Source organism: Gorilla gorilla, chromosome 5, assembly GCF_029281585.2.
Source record: "Gorilla gorilla gorilla isolate KB3781 chromosome 5, NHGRI_mGorGor1-v2.1_pri, whole genome shotgun sequence".
Taxonomy (NCBI): Eukaryota; Metazoa; Chordata; class Mammalia; order Primates; family Hominidae; genus Gorilla; species Gorilla gorilla.
In genome coordinates this window covers 62,633,487-62,654,601 of record NC_073229.2, presented here as the reverse complement: position 1 = coordinate 62,654,601, position 21,115 = coordinate 62,633,487, and the positions used below count along the sequence as shown (strand labels likewise).

Sequence of the window (21,115 nt, the reverse complement as noted above, 5' to 3'; positions counted from 1 at the left end):
TAATCTGATCATTAGTGCATTCTTACATTAGTAGCATTTTAAAATTGTTGATTCTTTTTCTTGGAAGTTATTCTACCATTAACTAGCATTTTGTTTCACAGATTTTAGTCATCATCTCTGACCAGTTCTTGGCCTCATATCCACTCTGCAACTCCTCAGACTTGAATGTCTGAAGAGGAAGTGGTATCTATGCATTGCTCCAAATGTCAGCCAGTGGTGGTCCTCAGGCCAGGTGTGCTGGGGGCATTGTTACAAATACATAGTAACTGTCTTCTCCCCAGCTAAATACATTGCCAACACTATGAATTCGCTTTTATAAATGTATAAATATATCACCTCTACAGTTGTACTCAGGCCATACATCTGGTTGATCTGCTGGAATAGCTATCCTTTATTTTTCCTGCCCAGTGATTTTAATTTAATGTGTAGGTCTTGTAAGCTGTTTTTGGTTAATATTTTCTCCTGCACATATTTAGTTATTTCCTGAGATTATTATTCCAGAGAGAAGAATAGAGGACTATGTCTGTGTCTCTTTTTGTCCATCAGTCTGTCCTTGTCTTCCTGCAAGACTAATTCAGCCTAAATGCTTAGTTACTTTTTCTGACCCTTTCTCCAGATCCTCATGATTATAGGCAGATCAAACTAGAATAAAAATTAGTATTCATTTGTAGTGCTTATATCTACAGCTGTGCCCTATAGAAAAGTCATATACATGGCAAGAAACAAGTGGAAGTTTGTAAATTTATTCAACAAATATTTGTTGGCCATATGTTATATTCTAGGCACTTCATGAAATTAAACTGCTCCCATGTATGGTACCCAGTGCTTCAGCTATGACTTAGCCTATAATGTCACATTGGAGTTGAAATTAAAGTTATAAGGTAGTGTTTTTATCAGTTATTTAGACTAAAATGCCTTTAAAAAGAAAGTCATCTCTTATTCACTTCTGATTTCCTTCAAAGGAAGGTTGGGGGGAATGAAGTAGTAGGAAGTGTAATAGGTTAAATGTTAGATGTCATTGTTTTGAGTCCTGAGTCTGTCATTGAACCACGAAATTTAGAAAAATCATTTAACCTTTTTGAGCCACAGTTTCTCATCTAAAATGGGCATAGTAATCCCCCCTGCTTTCCAGAATTACAGTTAGGTTCACATGAGAGAATGCTTGTAGAAGTACCTTGCCTATCTCTATAATATCTATTGGTCTGTAATAGAAAAGACTCTCTTATAATTGTAAGTCAGCTCACAGGAAAACCTTCATAAGAAAAGGACAGTTGCAGAGATCCACACAACAAATGTATACAGACTATTACTCTAATACTGTTCTTATCACAAGAATAAAGACAACAAAGATTTAAAACTAGGAATGAACCTGACAAATAAGGTTTTGATTTTTCTCCCTAGCCTAGTGGTTCTCTGCCCTGGCTGAACTTTGGAATTGATGCCTGGGGCCTATCACCAGAAATTAATTGGTGCCAGTGGGTCTCAGGATATTTAAAAGTTCCCCAAGTGGTTCTAATGTACAACCAGCCAGTGTTGAGAAAAGTCACTGTGCTAGAGAAATCAATAAAAGACCTCCAGAAGTCTAGTTATGAAGACACAGGCTGGGTACAGTGGCTCACCCCTGTAATCCTAGCACTTTGGGAGGCTGAGACAGGTGGATCACTTGAGGACAGGAATTCGAGACCAGCCTGGCCAACATGGTGAAACCCCATCTCTACTAAAAATACAAAAAAAAATTAGCTGAGTGTGGTGGCACACACCTGTAATTCCAGCTACTCAGGAGGCTGAGGCAGGAAAATCACTTGAACCGCAAGACAGAGGTTGCAGTGAGTCAAGATCACGCCACTGCACTCCAGCCTGGATAACAGAGCCAGACTCCATCTCAAAAAAAAAAAAAAAAAAAGACACAGAGATAACTGTCAACACTGGAAGAAAATATTTCTGTAATGAATGGTAAAGAAAATTAGTGGAATCCATACATCTCCAACAATAGTCTATAGTAGCTTAGGTTGACATCTCACCAGTGACAAGAGCAGGAGAAGAAAAGACAAAGCATTTAAAAAATCTTCCCGTAGGCTGGGTGCGGTGGCTCATGCCTGTAATCCCAGCACTTTGGGAGGCCAAGGCAGGTGGATCACCCGAGGTCAGGAGTTCGAGACCAGCCTGGCCAACATAGTGAAACCCCATCTCTACTAAAAATACAAAAATTAGCTGGGCATGGTGGCACATGCCTGTAGTCCCAGCTACTCAGGAGGCTGAGGCAGGAGAATCACTTGAACCCGGGAGGCAGAGGTTGTAGTGAGCCAAGATTGTGCCACTGCACTCCAGCCTGGGTGACAGAGCAAGACTCTGTCTCAAAAAAAAAAAAATCTTCCCATAACTGTTTAAGTTTCCATTTAAAAATTAGTATTCAACCAGTAATATGATAGCTATAGAATGAGTCAAGTGGCAATAGGTATACGTAAACACAAGTATAAGTGCTGTTTTCACAATTCTTGTTCCCTGTAGTAAATATTTAAGTAACAGCTAATCTGTGTTGTTATAACCAATCATGGCTGATTCCATTAAATGTGTAGACACTTTGATTGTGACCAGACTTGTAGTCTCAGGTCATTTCTATGCCTAACAAAATAACTGTATCAGCAATTGGAAAAGTATATAGTAGCTAGCACAGTCCCAAACTAAAATACAAGAAACAAAATATTAGTCTTTCATTGTGATGCTAAGGGTCCAGTTCTCAGAGCATTGTCCTGATTTGTGCCCAAGGATTCAATCTCATCCTTAATATCAATTACTAAAAACAAAAAAATCACATTTATGTGTTTTCCAGTTTAAACACAGAAAAAGCCAAGAAAGTCAAACGGTAAGCCTTAAAAACTCCATCCCTGATGTGGAAATTGTTTTAGTCTTCAAAAAACTTTTCAACTGGGGCTGGGTACAGTGCCTCACGCCTGTAATCCCAGCACTTTGGGAGGCTAAGGCGGAGAGATCACCTGAGGTCAAGAGTTTGAGACCAGCCTGTCCAGCAGAGAAACCCCGTCTCTACCAAAAATACAAAAATGAGCCAGGTGTGGTGGCAGATGCCTGTAATCCCAGCTACTCAGAAAGCTGAGGCAGGAGAATTGCTTGAATCCAGGAGGTGGAGGTTGCAGTGAGCCAGTATTGCGCCACTGCACTCCAGCCTGAGCGACAGAGGGAGACTCTGTCTCAAAAAGAAAAAAAAAAATTCAATTGGGAAAGACAAAAATGTTCAGAAAGCTCAGGCCTCCCCTGTTCTCTCCAAAGACCATTCTCAGTTTCCCTGCAATATAGACATCTATCCTGGTCTTACCTCCTTTTTCCCACTCCTTCCCTTCTAAAACCTCCCTTGTTTCTTCTGTAGTCTGGTGCACATGCTTTATTGAAGGGCTCTGAGGTTCCTCCCTTCAACTGTAAGGTTGTCTGGTGTCTGAACTACCTTTGAGCCTCTTGTCACTATCTGCGTGGTTAGCTTGTTGGAATATGCATAAGTGTAACTCTTGAAGAGATTAGTAAATCCAACTGTTGGTATCCTTAACTAGCCTTTTGCATTAAGTTGAGGAAAAGTTCATGATTGACAAGCCTAAAATTACAGAGCAGAGTGAGTGCAAAGTTGGAAGGCAAAGTGATGAAAAGGACAAAGGATCAGGGATGGTACTGAAACGGGAAAAATTCCCTTGTCCCCCTCACAGGGCATGCAGTGGGAGTGTGGCTCGCTTGTTCAGTGCCCCGCTGCCCATACCTCTAGGGGAGCATAAAGACAGGCAGGCTGTGGGCTCTGACCCCATGGCAGTGTCTAGGGGTGAACGTTTACAGCTGAAGCCCCAGTGGGCGTGTGTTACAGGGTGCTCTTTTAGTTTAGCCGTCCATAGGCAGCTTGTGTTAGTCAGCTCAATTAGACCCCTGCCTTATCGCAAGGACAGAGGGCTTTCTGTATCCCAGGGTTCTTGCCTTGGTGTACCGGAAAAATCAGATCACACATGGGCTTGGAGAATGAGCACAAGGTTTTATTGAGTGGAAGTAGCTCTCAGCAGATAGGGGAGCCAGAAGGGAGATATTTTCCCCTGGTGTCGGGTTGCTCAGTGGCCTGGGCTCATGCCAGCGAGCTCCCCTCAACATCCTCTTGACATCCAGCCTCTTGTGTCTTCTTCTGCCAATGTGTTCCTCTTGATGTCCAGCTGCTTGTGTGTGTGCCCACTAGGGTCTCAGGTTTTTATAGGCACAGGATCGGGGCGTGGTGGATCAGGGTGGTCTTGGGAAATGCAACATTTGGGCAGAAGTGCCTGTCCTCACCTAGGTCTGTGGGTACAGGCCCTAGGGTGGAGCCCTCACCAGGGACCCACCCTTCTCTTCCCAGCACTTCTTTGCCCCCCTTCCATACCAGTACCAAAACAGTTTTTGAAAGCCTGCTACTTCATATACCTTTATCAAGGAGCAGTTCTTCAGAATTAGAATTCAAGCCCTCCATAGAGAAATGCCATTTCAGAGCTGTATAGTGATTGGTATATCACTTCACAATGATAGCTTATGAATGGATGGCTTAGATGTACTCCTGTGAGTCCCAGGAGACCCTGTTTTATGCCTCACGTATCTGTTTTTCTCCCACTCAGTTTCTACCCCAGTGTCTGGTACTAGTAAGCATTCAATAAATGTTTGCCAAAATGAATGGAATTTATTGTATAATTATATACACAGTTTACCTTGGTCTTAAGGAACTCTAGTCATATAATTTTTCTATTCAACTGGGACTTTCTAATGAACATGTAGTGTGCTGCCATGTAGAAAACTAACAACTTGGAAACTTACTAAGTGCTGTGTTTCATTTCTAGTACTGTTCAAGTCCAAACAAGTACATCCTGCCTGTGATGTACAAATCCTGACCATCTCCAACAAAAGCATTATTGGGGGGGGGGGGGGGGGGGGGTTGTTGTTTTATTTTACTGAGTTATAATTTACATACAATAAAATTCATTCTTTTAAAATATATAGTTTGATGATTTTGACAAATGTATATAGCTGTAAAACCACCATCACAATTAAAATATTAGAGCATTTCCATTGCTGCAAAAAAGATGTCCTGACATCTCATTATAGTCAGTCCTCTACCCCTACCATCCATAGCTCTGTCAACCACTGATGTGTTTTCTGACCCTATAATTTTCCCATTTGTAATATGTCATACAAATGCAAATTGTATATATGTACCCCTTTGAGTCTGACTTCTTTTCATTTAGCATAATGCATTTGAAGTTCATCTGTGTTATTGCATATATCAATAATACATTCCTTTTTTATTGCTGAAGAGTGTTCCCTTCTATGGGTGTACCGCATTTGGTTTCTTTGTAGTGGACATTTGGGATATTTCCAGTTTTGAGCAATTAGGAATAAAGTTTACATAAAAATATATAAATGTTCACCTATAAAATACGGACATGTTTTCATTTCTCTTGAGTTGGTAATTTTGACATAGTCTGATTTATCAATCTTTTTTTTACAGATAAGTATGTTAGCTAAGAAAGCTTTGCTTATAAGGGCACAAAAATTTTGTCCTATTTCTTCTAGAATTTTTATGGTTACTTGTGTTTGGGTCTGTGATTCATTTTCAGTTAATATTTGTACATGGTATGGGGTAAGAATCGAGGTTCACTTTTTTGCATATGGATGTCCAGTTGTTCCAACATCATATATTGAAGACTGTCCTTTCCCTATTGAGTTATCTTGGCACCTATGCTGAAAATAAAGACTCCAAAAACGTGTAGGTCTATTTGGACTCTCTCATCTGTTTCACTGATCTGCATTTCTATCTGTGCCAATACCATACTGACTTGATTACTTTAGCTTTAAAATTAGGTAGTGTGCATCCTCCCAACTTTGTTCTTTTTCTGTGTGTGTGTGTGTGTGTGTGTGTGTGTGTGTGTGTTTGGCTGTTCAAGGTCCTTTGAGTTTTTATTTGGAATCAGTTTATCACTTTCTACAGAAAAGCCTGGTAGGATTTAGAAAAGAATTACACCGACTCTATAGATAAGTCTATGGAAAAATATCTTTACAATATTGTCTTCTGATCCCTTAACACGGTATCTCTTTCCACTTATATATTAATATTTAAAATTTTTCCTCTGTAGTGTTTTGTAGTTTTCATTGTACAGGTCTTACACATATTTTAAGAGTCCCCTAATTAATATTATGTTTTTATGCCATTTTAATTTCTTAATTTTTTCTTCTTGTTCACTGCTAGATATAGAAATAGTTTATTTTTTTCTGGTGTTGATTTTGTATCCTATAACCTTACTAAACTCCCTAGTTCCAGTAAGTTTTCTGTAGATTCTTTGGTATTTTCTATGTAAACAATTGTATTATTGTCTGTGAATACTGGCAGTTTATTTCAACACTTCCAATCTGTATGCCTTTTGTTTTCTTTCCTTATTTCAGCTGGTATTAATGGTGAAATAGGTGCAGTGGGAGTAGATATCTTTGCTTTATCCCTGATCTTATGGAGAAATTGTTTAGACTCTCACCACTAAGACTGATGTTAGCTGTGGGGTTTTTATGTATGTCTTTTATCAGATTGTACAGCACCATTGTTCTTGCCTATTTTTGTGTATGTATACACAACTCATTTTGAAATTTCTAATGCTTCTTCATGTATATCACTTAAAGCACCGATATAAAACAATTTATAATAATTTGCTGCTACCAAAAAGGTTTTTTGTCAGCACACTGAATTGCATGTGTCCTGAAACTAGGCTTTTATTTTTTACTATTTCTAAAATTTCTAGAAATATTGGATATTTTTTATCCAGTCTCCCTTCAGTGGATGGACATTTGGGTAGCCACAATGTGCCCAGGTGATAATTCCCTTCCATGTAACAGTATGTTTCTTTTCAAAAGTCAGTAGATGTGGGTCTTTTTCATTGAGCAATGTCTTTTTGCTCCCACCGAAAACAAGTGACATCATTAACATTTATTATGATTCATTCTGATGTGAGCATGTATTCATAGTCACCACCATAATCTTGTGCTGATATATAGTAATGTAATAAATGGTCCCTTCTGTCTCACAGGAGACTGGATAAATAGGCCTGTCTGTAATCATGTTCCCCTTGTGTCAAAGCACAGACCATCAAACTGCTCTTATATCACTGGTATTTTAAAAAATAATCTTTCTTATCTTTATGTATCATGTAAGCATTTTTTTTTAAAATAGGTATATGACAGCATGAAAAGCCTTTAAATGATTTATAGTTGGTAATGTCTTACTCTCTTTCCATTCATTTCTTTATATTGAAATAATCCCAAGACAATTGGACAGCACTGACTAGCCTCATGATCTCATGTCCTGACACTGATACCACTTACCTGTTTTTGTAGAGGAAACATTTATTTCTAAATAAATGTTAATAAACATTATTTATTAATGAATAATATTTATATTTCTAAATCCAATATGCATGTATGCATATACATGATACACAGAGACATCTAAGTAACTTCCTTCCTCTGCCCACCCCCAGCCCAAAGTGAGACTCCTATGTAATAAGAACCATGACTGTTTAACTGATTCCTCAGAGCCTGCCATGTGCATTTCACAGAGAATATACACAGAAAAAAATGTTGGAAAGACAAGTCATTCTTAGTGTTCCCAGCATCCTATCAAAGCCTTCCTTTTAAACACGATTTCAGCACCCACACTCTGCTGTCCATTAATAGGCCATCTGCACTCTGGTGTCTGCATGGCTTCCTCCATTCAGGCCTCTAAATGTCACTTTATCAGAGAGGTAACACCTTCACCCCATCTCTCTCTCTCACCTCATCCTGCCTTATTTGTCTTTATAGCACTTACCACTGTCATTGTGTGTATATACACACACACATATAGAGACTATCTATCTTACCTCACTAGAAAGTAAGATTTAGTGGATTCACATGTATTCACGATACATCTCCAGCACTAAGAACTGTGCCTGACATGTCATAGGCACTTAATAAATACTTGTAAATGAGTGAGTGAACAAATGAATAAGCAAAAGTAGGCCAGAGAGGCGTTTCCAAACCTGAGTTCCCCAAGAGCCTTATGCTTACAATGGGACATCTGCAGACCCAAAGATGCATTAAGCATTGTCTGTAGGGAGAATAACTGATTTTTCTTGATGTTTTTCAGTGGTATGTAGATACCATCGTGATTAATAAAATTTATTTAAATACATTATTGAAGGCTTTCAGTCATTACATATTAGATACCATTGTGATTAATAAAATTTATTTAAACACATTATTGAAGGCTTTCAATCATTACATATTTTGTTGGTCAGTGGCTACGGGAAGTACAGCACCTCCTATGTGGGTGTCTTTAAACACCTCCCAACACTTCCACATTGAGGACCAAGCCTTACCATTAGTTTTGGTGAGGCTTTAAAAAAATAGTTTTGGTGGGGAAAAACCATATTCACAGCATAGCAGGGACTACCTAAACTTGAATAGTATTTAAATAAATTCTATTCACCAAATACCTATTGAGCATCTAAATGTCAGACATTACAGGAGATATAATAATGGCTAAAACAGGGTTTAAAAGGTGGAACTTATTAATTCATATAACAACTAATAATAATATCTGTTAGGACATTCTTGCTTGCTATAACAAAATACCTGTACCTGAGACTAGGTAATTTATAAAGAAAAGAGGTTTTATTGGCTCATGGTTCTCCAGGCTGTACAGGAAGCATGGCAGCATCTGCTTCAGGAAGCTTCCAATAATGGCAGAAGGCAAAGGGAAAGCAGGCACATCACAGAGACAGACAGAGAGATAATACTTTCATGTACATTATCATAGCCAAACTCTCAAATTTCTCTTCTCCAAAGTTAGATGACAACATCATGTTTTAAGGTATTGCAACCTTATTTGACTTTTTCATTGGAAGTTTGACTCTTTAATATCACCATATAATTATGTTTACACAAAGAATTGGGAAGAAGGCGTAGAGTCTCCATATGTTCATTTCAGCCTGGGTGGCTAAAGGGCTTCTAAGAGTCAGTGCATGAAAATGGCCTAGATTGAATAAATTAGCAAAATCACAAAAGGAAACCACTATAGGAAATAGTTTTACACATGTAATTGCTGAAATCCTATAGTGAATGTGTCAGTCTGTACTAACTAAATAAATTTGTTTATAGACATGTTCTGTATTAGCTTCCACTCTTTCACAGACCTTTGCCAAACAAAATCCCACTAGAAGTAGGATGTTCACACCCGAGTAGGAGTTTCTTGGATAAATATTTTTACTATATGGAGACCAAAACCACTTTTACAAATTTTAGACTTTGATTGAAATACTATATTTCTTTTGCTTTTTTCTCCCATCTTTTCTTCTGGCAGCTACTTGTGCATTAGCTTACCTCCTCTCACCTCCCACGGGTCTGCTGAACAAGAGACTGGCTGCATGCACAGGAGGCCAGGCAGTCCCAAAAGTGGTGAGACCAGCTTACCCAGTCACTCCCACCACCAATTGGACTGGAGAGACAGAGGAAGGTCCATTTGCCCTTCTCCTAAAACCTAGTTGAAATTATTCCTTGAATTAAGCATAGAGATTATACATTGTGAGGCTATATTTTATAGAATGCCTGTTTACATTTCATTTGACTGCTACATGAATAGAATACATAAAGGTAGAATTTATGCAGCTGGTCCTCAAGAAATCGCAGTAAAAGTTATTGAAATATAACAGCCACATTCTTTTGTAAGGATGACTCTGATCTCAACTTTTGCCAACCAGTTTGGACAAGAATTTCAACTGACTTCTTAATTCTGTAGTCAAAAACTGGTGCTGGGCTGGGCGCGGTGGCTCAGGCCCTGTAATCCCAGCACTTTGGGAGGCCAAGGTGGGCGGATCACGAGGTCAGGAGATCGAGACCATGCTGGCTAACACGGTGAAACCCCGTCTCTACTAAAAATACAAAAAATTAGCCGGGCATGGTGGCGGGCACCTGTAGTCCCAGCTACTCGGGAGGCTGAGGCAGGAGAATGGCGTGAACCCGGGAGGCGGAGCTTGCAGTGAGCCGAGATGGCGCCACTGCACTCCAGCCTGGGCAACAGAGAGAGACTCCGTCTCAAAAAAAAAAAAAAAAAAAATGGTGCTGAATTTTTCATAGGCCCTTTTGAGGATCCATTTTGTTAATTTGGCTGTTGAGTAATAAAATATTTTTAATAAGTATTTTTAATTGTAATAACTTATGTTAAAAGTGAAACAAGGGGCCAGGCATGATGGGTAGCTAAGGCAAGAAGATCATTCGAGCCCAGGAGTTCAAGACCAGCCTGGGCAACAAAGTGAGACCCTCATCTCTAAAAAAATTTTTTTTAATTAGCTGAGCGTGGTGGTGCACACCTGCAGTCCCAGCTACTCAGGAGGCTGAGGTGGGAGAATCGCTTGAGTGTGGGAGATTGGGGCTTCATTGAGCCATGATCACACCACATCACTCTAGCCTGGGCGAGACCCAGTTTCAAAAAAAAAAATAATAATAATAGTGAAACAAACATTTATTTTTGATGCGCTTAAGCCTTTTCACTGTGTTTATGAGACAATGTAACCAGTAGGCAGTTGACTTGGACAATAGTGTGATAAGGGTGATCTGGGCCAGTGCAGGATCCTAGTTACCATGAGCCCAAAAGCTCACCTTTTAGAATTAATTAGAATAATACCCAATAAAATGAGTACTGTCACTACCACATAAATAATATATCTGACTTGGGATGGCTCCACAACTCAGATCTTGTCATTTAATATGATAGCTCTGTTCAAATTAATCTTTCACATCAGAGGAGACACTTTGGTTATTTATGATATGTTGGAGATAAATTTTCAGAATGGTTAAGGCATATTATTGTAAATGTCCATGGCAAATTTAACACAACTCTGTTTTAGAAATATAGATGTGTAATATGTACAAGGTAAAAGTATGTTCACAGTGTCTCAAGAACACCTAACTTTAAGGAAAGAGACACAAAGGCATGGAAGAGGCATGCCCCCCTATTTTCAGTCCACAGCAGTTCAGCTTGGAAATAAATGCCAACAGAGAGTACTCTAATTTAATATAAAGAGTTTATGCCAGGCCCTAAAGCAGTGATTCAAGAGAATCACTTGGTTGAATGCTTATGAGTATCTCGGACCTGAATTTGGATAAGCTCTTTAGTGGTAGGTAGTTTGGGTTGGTGTCTCAGATTTAACATTTATTGACTAGCCTATAGATTGGCATTTGGAAACAAGATAAGTCAAGATCTCTCTCCTCTTGGCCTTACTTAAAACACTTTTTTGTCCCCTGAACCCATCCCCTTCCCGTCCCCAACTCAGATCTCAGCTGTGTGACTTCTTCAAGAAACCTCCTTGATGACCACCATCTCCCTCTACTGCCCTCTTACACAGCCCATTACACTCTATTCTCATTTTGTAACTTCCATCACTTTTGGCATTTCTCATTCAGTATGTGTCTTCCCCCTCAGCCTGTTCACCACAGAGGGCAGGAACCACATCTGTGATCCTGCTGTACCCACTGTACCTTGTACTCTGTGTTTTTTGAATGAATAAGTAAAATGACAGTAGGTTCATACAGACATACACCTTCTCTATCATTTCTCAGCCTTTTGGCTAAAATCAAGTGTAAAAATATATCTTCTCAGGTGGCTACCGAATGTAATTGATATTATTAACTACCATCTCCTGATTTTTGTCATAATTTTTTATTTATTGTTTTTAAAGAATTCTTAAAGACCTTAATTGTAATTTACTTACTGTCCAATCAAATTGGTGTTGACCATTGGCAAACAGCTATTGCTATCTGTGTTCTTACTCCTTGTGTGGTGTTTTAATGTGGCAAAGGCCATTGAGAAGGCGGGGGAAGGCCATAGCAACAGTATTTTCTTTTTGTTTTTGTCTTACATCAGTAGTGTCTAAGACCTTGAAAATACAATTGAGTAACATGACTACAAAACCAAGATTGTAAAAAAAATTATATTATCTACTACAAACTTACTGTTGATTATAATTTTTGGTAACAGAGTATTTGAACCTAAAATGTTTATAGACTCAACAAAATAATTTCACAGTGTTGTTTTAGATGAATTGAATACTCTTTTTCTGGCAAACAAAGCAATTGGCTTGATTGATGCATAACTTTTCACTGTTGACTGATAATCAGTAAGAAGAAGCCCAGAAATGCTCCCAGTGGGAACTGAGACCTAATATCAGAATAACTGCTTTGCAACATTGCTGGTGGTTGGGCTATCAAGGTCACTAATTTAGTTTTCTTAATAACTGGTGCTGATGGTTCTCTTGCAAAATGGTAAGTGTGTGGTCTAAGCCCAATTTTTAGGAACTGAGACTATCCAGCCCCTGCTCTAATGATGAGCACATCAGCATTTCCCATTATTGCCCAGAGGAAAAGAAGCTACCTGCTAGTCAAATTCATTCATTCATTAGATGACTATTTATTAAGCATTTAATTTATTTCATGCATTGGGTTATGCCTTAGACATACAGAAATAAATAGAACAGTAAGTTCCCTTCCTTCTGGAGGTTATAGGTTACTCAAGCGAAATGAGAATTAACTGTTGTTAGAGCTGAGCCCCCAAACAATTGTTATTTGGGTTACTAACTCCTGCCAATTTGGCACTTTTTGGCCGTTCTTTTTGTTTTTATCTTGTATCAGTATTGTCTAAGACCTTGAAAATGCAGTTGAGTAACATGACTACAAAACCAAGATTGTAAAAAAAAGAGTATTTGATGTTATCTATTACAAACCTACTATTGATTCTAATTTTTGGTAACAGTCTGTGAACCTAAAATGTTTACTTATATGTGTTTGCAGCTTGGAATAATTTGAGACATTTGTTTTGATTGTCTTTAATATAAAAGTAGCTGAAGACAAGTTTAATATTATTGGTGTTAAGTTACTATTAAACATAGATGTATGTAAGTGCATATAGTGTCATGGAAAGAATTTATACATAGTCTCATAAAATTGCTGAAGATAATATTTGCAAAAAACCTTTTTTTCCTAAAATACAATGTTGTATTTATTAGCCACTTAATTATTTTGCTCAACAACAAAAAAGTCTTAATATATCTCATAATTTGAAATGACTTGGGCAATTATGAATGGTAACTTTTAATAACTAAATTTAATCTAGAGATTTTTGTATTCAGACTGCCGAAACAACTTGGTAATAACTCAAGAATTTATAAAAATCCAATGTTAGTATTTTCAATAAAATAAGAAGAGACTGGCATAGAGTTAGAGAAAATCGGGCATAAAATGACAAGTTCCTCAAGATTTATGGGCTCTGGGTTACATGGACTACAATGAGAGTTAATACTATGTTTTTTTTCCCATTCTGCCAGCCAGAGAAGACCTCTTATTTAAAGGGCAGGGCTCCCTCCACTGTTGTTAAATCAAGGCTCTGCTTCTGACAGGATATTTATAACATAGGGCAAGTATACAAAAGAAAAATGTTTAATGATGAGTTTTGCATGTTATACAGTGCTATACATCATATGGTTTAATTTAGGTCCTCTGAAATATCAGAGTTAGAATGAAATTATCAAAAGGAGAAAAGTCACATGGCATGGTGCAAACAAGATGTGCCTATTTGTATTTATGTTTGCTAATGAGATTCAGCCATGATTCCCACTTTGATTTTAAGAGTCTTAGACCACCATTCGGCTTTATTCATTATAATTAAATATCTTGCCCACACGCAGACACAAGGGCAGCAAAGAAAGGGGCATATTTTATCTTTTAAAAAGCGATTGCATAGCTTTCATATGAAACTCCTGAACTTCCAAGATTTATAGTATTAAAGCAAAACAATATGTCTTTCAGAGCACGGTCATCTTCTTAGGCAAATGGAGGGCTTAGACTCGGAATCTAATGACCTCACAGAGACCAGGGCTGAATCTTAGGCAAAAGAGAGGACTTAGACTCGGAATCTAATGACCTCACAGAGGCCAGGGCTGAATTCGGACATATGGGAGCAGTTGAATTTGAAACAACCTAAGTTTGAGACAACTTGGCATAGTCTCTCTTCTACCAGAAGAGAGATTGAAAAAGGCCTGTTAGAAGCACAACTGATTTTTACTATAAAGCTTGGGAGTGGGGTGGGACAGAGAGGGGGACTAATTTAGTTGACCGAAACAGCATTTATACATGAAATTCAGAAATGTACCTACCATCCCAACTGTGGCTCAACTGAGTATTCCAATAAACCAGACATTTAGATTAACAAGTAAGAGTTAGTGAAAGCCTGTTGCTTCTAGTTTATTCTACTACCTCCCTACCTTTTTCTCCCAGCAAAGCCAAGCCAGCGTAGAACCTCAACCCTCTGTGCCCATCTTCATCCCTTTCAACCTCAACCCTCTGTGCCCTCACATCCCAAGATGTGAAGAATTTGGAAAACCCCAGGCTCTTGGTGACAGGGCAGCTCCTGTGGCCCACAGATCATCCTAGAGACAGAGCATCTATACTCTATACTTAGTTAATTAGGAGTTAACAGTAGTTTGGGAGAGGGTGAATGTATGCTCCAAATCTTTTTTATCGTCCCTTTTACTGTTGGATTTAACCCAAACTTGCCAACTCCAAACAGCTCCACGCAGGCCATATTATTTGCTCAACCCAAAATCAGACACTGAGCATAGCCATAGTAAGACTTCCATGAAAACACATGGTGTATCAACCCCTTGAAGGTCCTAAAGATGCATACATTTGCCACAGAACCTTTCAGCTATGTATATCTTATTTTGATGCTTTGTCCATTTATCAGAATTATTATTTTGGGCACTCAGGAAAATTAAGTGATTCTCCAGGGGAGGGCTAATCATAAAGCAGAAAAGCCCAAGGTAGAACTCAAAGCTTATAATGGCTTGACCTCTACCTGCTCAGCTATATTGTTTCGGACATAATTAAGTTGTGTTCCTTCCTTCCCCCTCCCCTAACCGCCCCTCCGCCAACTCCACCAGTTTCTTCACTTTTGTTCTGCTCCCAAGGGCTGTTCTTTATCCAGAAAAACTGTTTCTTTCCCTGCATCTGTTTTCCCCATTAAGGCCGGGGAAGCTAAACACATAGCTTTGGGCAGAATCAGAACCATCTGCAACAAGCCCTAAACTGAGTCAGGAATCCTAGGCGAAAACCATGTGACTGTGGATGGGTCACTCTCTCTGGGCATTAGTTTTTTCATCTGTTAAATTAAGAATGGGGCCAGAGGAATTCACAAAGATACTTTCCAATTCCAAAGTTCTATTGTTCCTTGATTCTAGATGTTAGTAAAGGTTTGTTCAGCTTGGTTTAGCAGGCTTAAGTTTCCAAATTCCTTTTTCACTATAGTATTAAACATGTTGTGGCAGTAGACAGACTGCTCCTAACAGTGGCATCTCAGCATCTTGGGGGCGGAAAGCAATGCCTAATATACAGATAACCTAAAGTGAGAGATACAGGTAACCCATCTGCTGTGGGTAAAAGCCACAGTCTGAAAACTTCCATTTCTGCCTCTTCCATGTTGAATTTACTAAATGCCAAAATTAGAATTTCCATTAGGAAATATTTACTCCATAATCATGACAGATTCTGAAAATGTTCCATTTATTGACAAAACCATTATTGGGTCCTGTTAATGATCTCCTCATCCATTTTACCATTGTTCTCAGCTCTCACTATGCACCTGGGATACTTCTAAGACATTCCAAAGCCTAAACTCCACTCAGACCCACTGGCTTTGAAGAACTGGAGCTACAGCATCTGTATCTTTTAAAGCTCCCCAAGTGATTTGGGTGCAATGTTCTATACTATACACTATTCTTAAAGTTAGTTTGGAAAATAAGCAGTAGTTGAGAAAGCCTCCAAAGTGAAGATGATTTAGATTTAAGGTCCATTGTCTGTACTCTGAAGTATTATACCTGGCTGATTTAGCTTAAATTTGAAATAAAATTGTAATTTACCCTTTAAGTGATGTTTAGCAAGAATTGAGTTTGTTAGGACTAAGAGAATATGTGTATCTACAGTGCTCTGGGTGGAATTGGGGCAGGGGACTGTCTGGTTTGTTTTGTTTATTGTAAGACAATGTAGTATAATGAAAAGAACACAGGCCCTGGGTTTTAAATCCAAAATCTACTCTTTTACTAATTGTGGTAAGGCTCAAATTAGATACAGACATGAAAATATTTCATAAACCATAAAACCATGTATCTCAGCATTTTTTAATCTTTGCCCCTCCCTACTTTGAGAAATAGACAAATCTCATGCCTTTTGAAAGTGTAAGTAAGTTCAAATTAAATATTGTGATTAGAAGCAAAAAAACAAAAGCCTGCTTTGTTTTCTCCCTCCTTTCTCACTTTGAGAATGACCTCTCAGTGCATTTTACTTGTGGTGGTTAAAACTTGAATGTGAAACTGGAAGTTTAGTGAAGCCAGGGACTGTCTATTTATCTTAGTGTCCTGTTGTACCACCAAGCACACAGTGATTTACAGAATAAGAACTCAGTAAAAATTTACTGAAATCATATTAAGCAAATTTATAGGAATTCAGACAATAGAACCAAAACCTCTTTCTTATGCCTTTGAGAAATAAAGTATTTGTAAGAGAGTTTGGGACTTACTACAGTGAGATTTTTATGCTAGTTTATTTAAGACTTGAGAAAGCAGAAGAGAATCAGGAAAGGTAATAGAATAAAACAAGTCTGTACTGGAAGAAAGACTGGTGTTTATAGTTAATGTTTTAATAATTAGGCTAATGGCAAAAATAATACACAGTAATATTTAAGTTGGAACTACAAAATAAGTTTTGTAGCATGTGTCCTTTTGCTTAAGAAAAATATTAATCTTTTGCTTTTTAATATTCATTTGTATCCCTTAAGATGTATCAATTTATGATAACCCATAAAAAACAGAAGTAAACCACTATGGGATTTAAATGTTTTCTCTACCTTGTCCATATGAAGTAAAAAACAGTCATTTTAAAAAGTACACACTTAGAAATTAATTACCCCACAGTGCCCAGTGCAGTAGGTAAAATCTGTATCTGCTTATCCAGGTAGATTGACATTCTGGCACAGGTCATAATTTGGCACTGTATGAATAAATGAATGTCAAAAATTGGGTCCTCAATTAAAAAAAATGGGAACTATGAATTCCTAATTTTATAACTAATTGGGCCTTAAAAACATTAAGTATTGTCTTTGCTGTGAACTTTAAGAGATGCTAAAATGTCTGAGCTTTTCAGCAAATTCACAAAGGAGCAACTGATGTTGAGAACAGAGCTTTATTAAACCAGAAATGAACCTTAAGTAGTATATAGGCATGTAGGATCCAGTTTGTTAGGGAGGTCTAATTGTGTTATTGATTAATCTCTAATTTTCAGTAGTGGGTGGAAGTCCTGACTCTTTCTGGTCAAAGCCTGGATTTTACTAACTAGGAGTGTCTGTAAAAAGATACAGAACTGGGAATCATTCATAGGGTCTGACAGAAGAAAGTAAGTGGGATACAAAGTATTCCATGAGAATGTGGCCTCTGGAAGGCCCTCACACCAAGCAATGTTTAAATTTAGTTTCAACATTTGCAACACAAATAGAGAGAACTTTACAGTTGACGTGAAGATGAGCTGTCTTCATCCATCTTCCTGTAAAGTTGCTTACTCTGGAAAGCATGCCAAAGTTGGGCCGTTACCATAATTGCCCTACATAGACAATGTACATCCTTTGTACATCAAAAGGAAAAAGCAGTGACTCAAAATAGAGGACCCTAGGGAATATGTTTACTGAAATTGCTCTTCACTAATTACACATGCTTGTTTATTCCTTCTTTATTTTAGAATTCAAATAGGAAGAACATCACAGAAATCTGGGTCAACTCTAAACTTTGGTTTTCTCATAGGATCTGTGTTATTGAATAAGTTATTAAAAAAAATATTTTGTTTGCAAAGCAGTGATAAATCATCTGTGAAGGTGAATCGAATCGATCTTTCAAAAGTGACCTTTTCCATGCTAATAAGAACTATTTTATATTGCCCCGTCTGAAAAGATTAAAACCTGGTTATTTCTCAGGTGAACTCAGCTAAGACTCAGTCTCCCTCTAAGCCAAAACCTCCTTTCTCAAGCAAGGCTCACTTCAACACTGTATGTTTAGAAGGAATGCAGCCTTACTCCTAGGTCCATTTAACTCCATATAAAACCATCCCTGTGCTTTAAATAATACATGATGTTAAAGATTGTCACTGTGGTTGTAAAATTTAAAATATCAAGGTCAAGAAGCTAGGAGTATTACTTTGGCATAAGCCTCTCTGTAAGGCAGCCGTGGTGGTAGGAGCTGTTTCACAGACTGAGGCTCCACTGCCTGTGGTTGTGGGAAGACATCCTATGCATTCCTGCAAGTTATTTGTGACTCTCTGAGGCATTCACTTAACACTGTTCTATAGCGCAATTTTAGGAAGTAGAGTTGGAATGTTCTAGTCCTTGTTAGAATGTTTTCTTCAATCCAGAAGTGTTCTACAACACAAAAAGCCCCATGGTAAAGAACAAGCTCACAGAAAGAACACTGAGGAATGACACTTGGAATGTGCCACTGTTTTGTCATCCCTGATACACTGATCTGGAGTGAACTGCATAGCAGCATAACTAACCGAAGACATTTCAGCCAGGGCGCCAAAGCCTGACAAGCATAGTAAATCTTCTTAAGCAGGATATTTGGAGAGAAGGTTTTCAAGTTAATTGAATTTTATGATTAACAGAAGGTTATCTAGAAAACTATATTTGTTTCACCTCATGTTGATGGAGGTCTTTCTAAAAGGGTTAAGTCTACTTTCCATTTTTAGTATAAATTATAAATGTGGTTTAATTATTTTTTAAGATGAAGATTTCACTGCCTCCATAGCATTATCTTGATCGTAAAAGGTTATTCTGTATTTCTTAAAATATGGCTGTGGCTGTTCAAGGTTAATTCATTGGGCTGGAAGTATACAGACTCCAGAACTGCTTCAGAGTTATTAGCCTAAGGGGGAAAAAATCCCTAACCTGAATTTTATGATTTTCTTTGTTTTTCTGAAAAGATTGACAGTTATGAATTCTCTGGATGTGACTGTTACTAGTTTAAATGATTAAAAATGTGCCAGGGAAAGGGAAATTTTATTCCTAAGTCCTGAATTTTAGTTCTGCTCCCCTCTGGGTCTTATGGTGAGATTCAGGATGTTACAGAGACCCTGTGTGATCCAGGTCTCCTAACACTGAAATGCAAAATATGTCTCTTGGAATGAAAAGCATGCAACTTTTCTTTCTTTACTGAAATGTATTAATTATTGCACTTAGAATCCATTTTCCCATTTTCTTTTATGGGAGTATTTTATCCCACCATGCATATCCATGTGTACATCTGTACCTACAGGTATGTATATAAAATTATATAAGATTTGCATTTTTGATACTGTCTACAATATGCAGAACTATACAGAACTCCTTTGAGATCATCATATTTTAGGGAGGAGGAGAGGCCTCTATTAGTGTCTGTTCCGAAAGCTTTTCACTCAGACTATAAATTAGGCCCGGGAAGGGCCAGTAATGAGTCAGTAATTTATAGACTATTAAGATACTTAGTTAGAAGTGATTCCTGAGCATATCGAATAGAGAACACATGTTTATAAAAGACAAACAGATTCAATACATCTCTTTGGCATAACCAAGCCCAATCAGTTAACAAAATGGGATGTCTTACTTTATGTATCTGCTACTTCCCAAAAATAGAATCACTAACCACTTGTTAACCACACTGACTTTTTAATAGACAGAATGGTTGCTATAGTTTTGCCACCAGAAATATTCAGATTAAGCATTCTATTAGATTGTAGCCAGCAGAGTCTACAAAACAGGAAGAGGGCTCTGCTTGCTTTTTGCCTCCTTTCCTTGTTTGACTTGATGTGATAATTCATTGCAGATTTCTTTTTCTTTGACAGAATGCCTACCGCAGGAATGGGATGGCTTTTCTAGCCTGCTGATGTGACAACTGTGATGTGCCTGCAACAACAGGAAAGGCAATGTTACATTAAGGTGATTTCTTGTGAACAAAATAAAATACAAATTTACCTTTCTTTTATCTGAGGGAGTGGGCTGGTTTGTTGTGACTTTCAACTTGCTGACTCCTCCTCTTTTCCAGCCCCTCAACCGTCGGTCTTGTTTACTAGATGGGCTGTTCAGCTAATTAATGGCAGGATGTTTAGGATAGTCTGTAGGTGGACAAGAATGCAGATCACACAATTTTGAAATTTTAATTTGAGTAGATTTACTGCCCTCAGCTCGCATACCTTAAAAGCAGTGGTTGCCCCCGTCCAGCGTTTTGTCTGCATTTTATTTGATATATTTTATAATCCAGGTTTGGAACAAGGAAACAAAATTAAAAGGACAGTGAGTTTTCGCCTTCCCTTACACCACCAACTTTACTTTCCAACATTTGTTGACTACATGTATTTTAGTGACAGCTATCCATTTTATAAACTTACAGTAATCAAAGATCTAACAGACCTGATAAATCACCTGTTCCCACCTCCTTTCCCCTTCACTCCACTTATAGTATGTGTCATTTTCAATGCCTGCTTCCCACCTTCCTGCCATCTGCCTTTCATGTGTGTTTTTCCTCACACAGAACCTCTTCCTCCATCTTCATTTCCCTCCTTTTCCTGTTCCTCCAATCCCCAGATCCACCACTCCTGCACATGCCATACACATTTAGAAGCCAAGTATTCAGAATCAGTAGAAGGGGAGCAGAGTGATTTCTTGCTTCCTCCCTTCAAAGCACTACCACACCTAGACTGGAAATGTGGGCTGGGTAATTTCTTGCTGTTAGCAGCCAAGCTACCCTTCTGGCATCTATACTTTCTCCAGTAAATGAGGAACCGTAACTCTTTGGAACAAACCAAAATGTAGCAGATGTAATTGTACAGTTCCTGATTAAACTTCAATTGCAAAAAAGAAAGTTATTTCTTTAATTCTGTGGGAGTTTTGTATAATTTTGCTTTTATGGTTTTTACACATACTTGAAACACTGTTTCTAAAGAATTAATAAAAACAGAAATGAGAAAT

At 38.0% G+C, this 21,115-nt stretch overlaps 1 protein-coding gene and 1 long non-coding RNA gene across 7 annotated transcripts in view; one reads left to right on the top strand and one right to left on the bottom strand.

Annotated features, from left to right (window-relative positions):
• The window catches only part of SUPT3H (SPT3 homolog, SAGA and STAGA complex component), a 557,715-nt gene that overhangs the window by 517,012 nt on the left and 19,588 nt on the right, over window positions 1–21,115 (top strand). For 4 of the 6 annotated variants that reach the window (XM_019030076.3, XM_031012450.3, XM_019030077.2 and 1 more), the window contains one exon: window positions 19,993–20,132. In XM_019030076.3, coding sequence (XP_018885621.1) covers window positions 19,993–20,034 — 42 coding nt within the window. In that variant the 3' untranslated portion in view covers window positions 20,035–20,132. Of the gene's footprint in view, window positions 1–19,992; window positions 20,133–21,115 lie in introns of those variants that run through there. The other 2 variants (XM_063707642.1, XM_063707643.1) reach the window with 1 other exon arrangement.
• LOC109027389 (uncharacterized) overlaps window positions 17,298–21,115 on the bottom strand; it is a 105,031-nt gene continuing 101,213 nt past the window's right edge. Inside the window, exons 3-4 of the long non-coding RNA XR_002006583.3 lie at window positions 20,123–20,262; window positions 17,298–20,053 (exon numbers count right to left, since the gene is read on the bottom strand). This is a non-coding gene — a long non-coding RNA (uncharacterized lncRNA). The remainder of the gene's footprint in view (window positions 20,054–20,122; window positions 20,263–21,115) is intronic.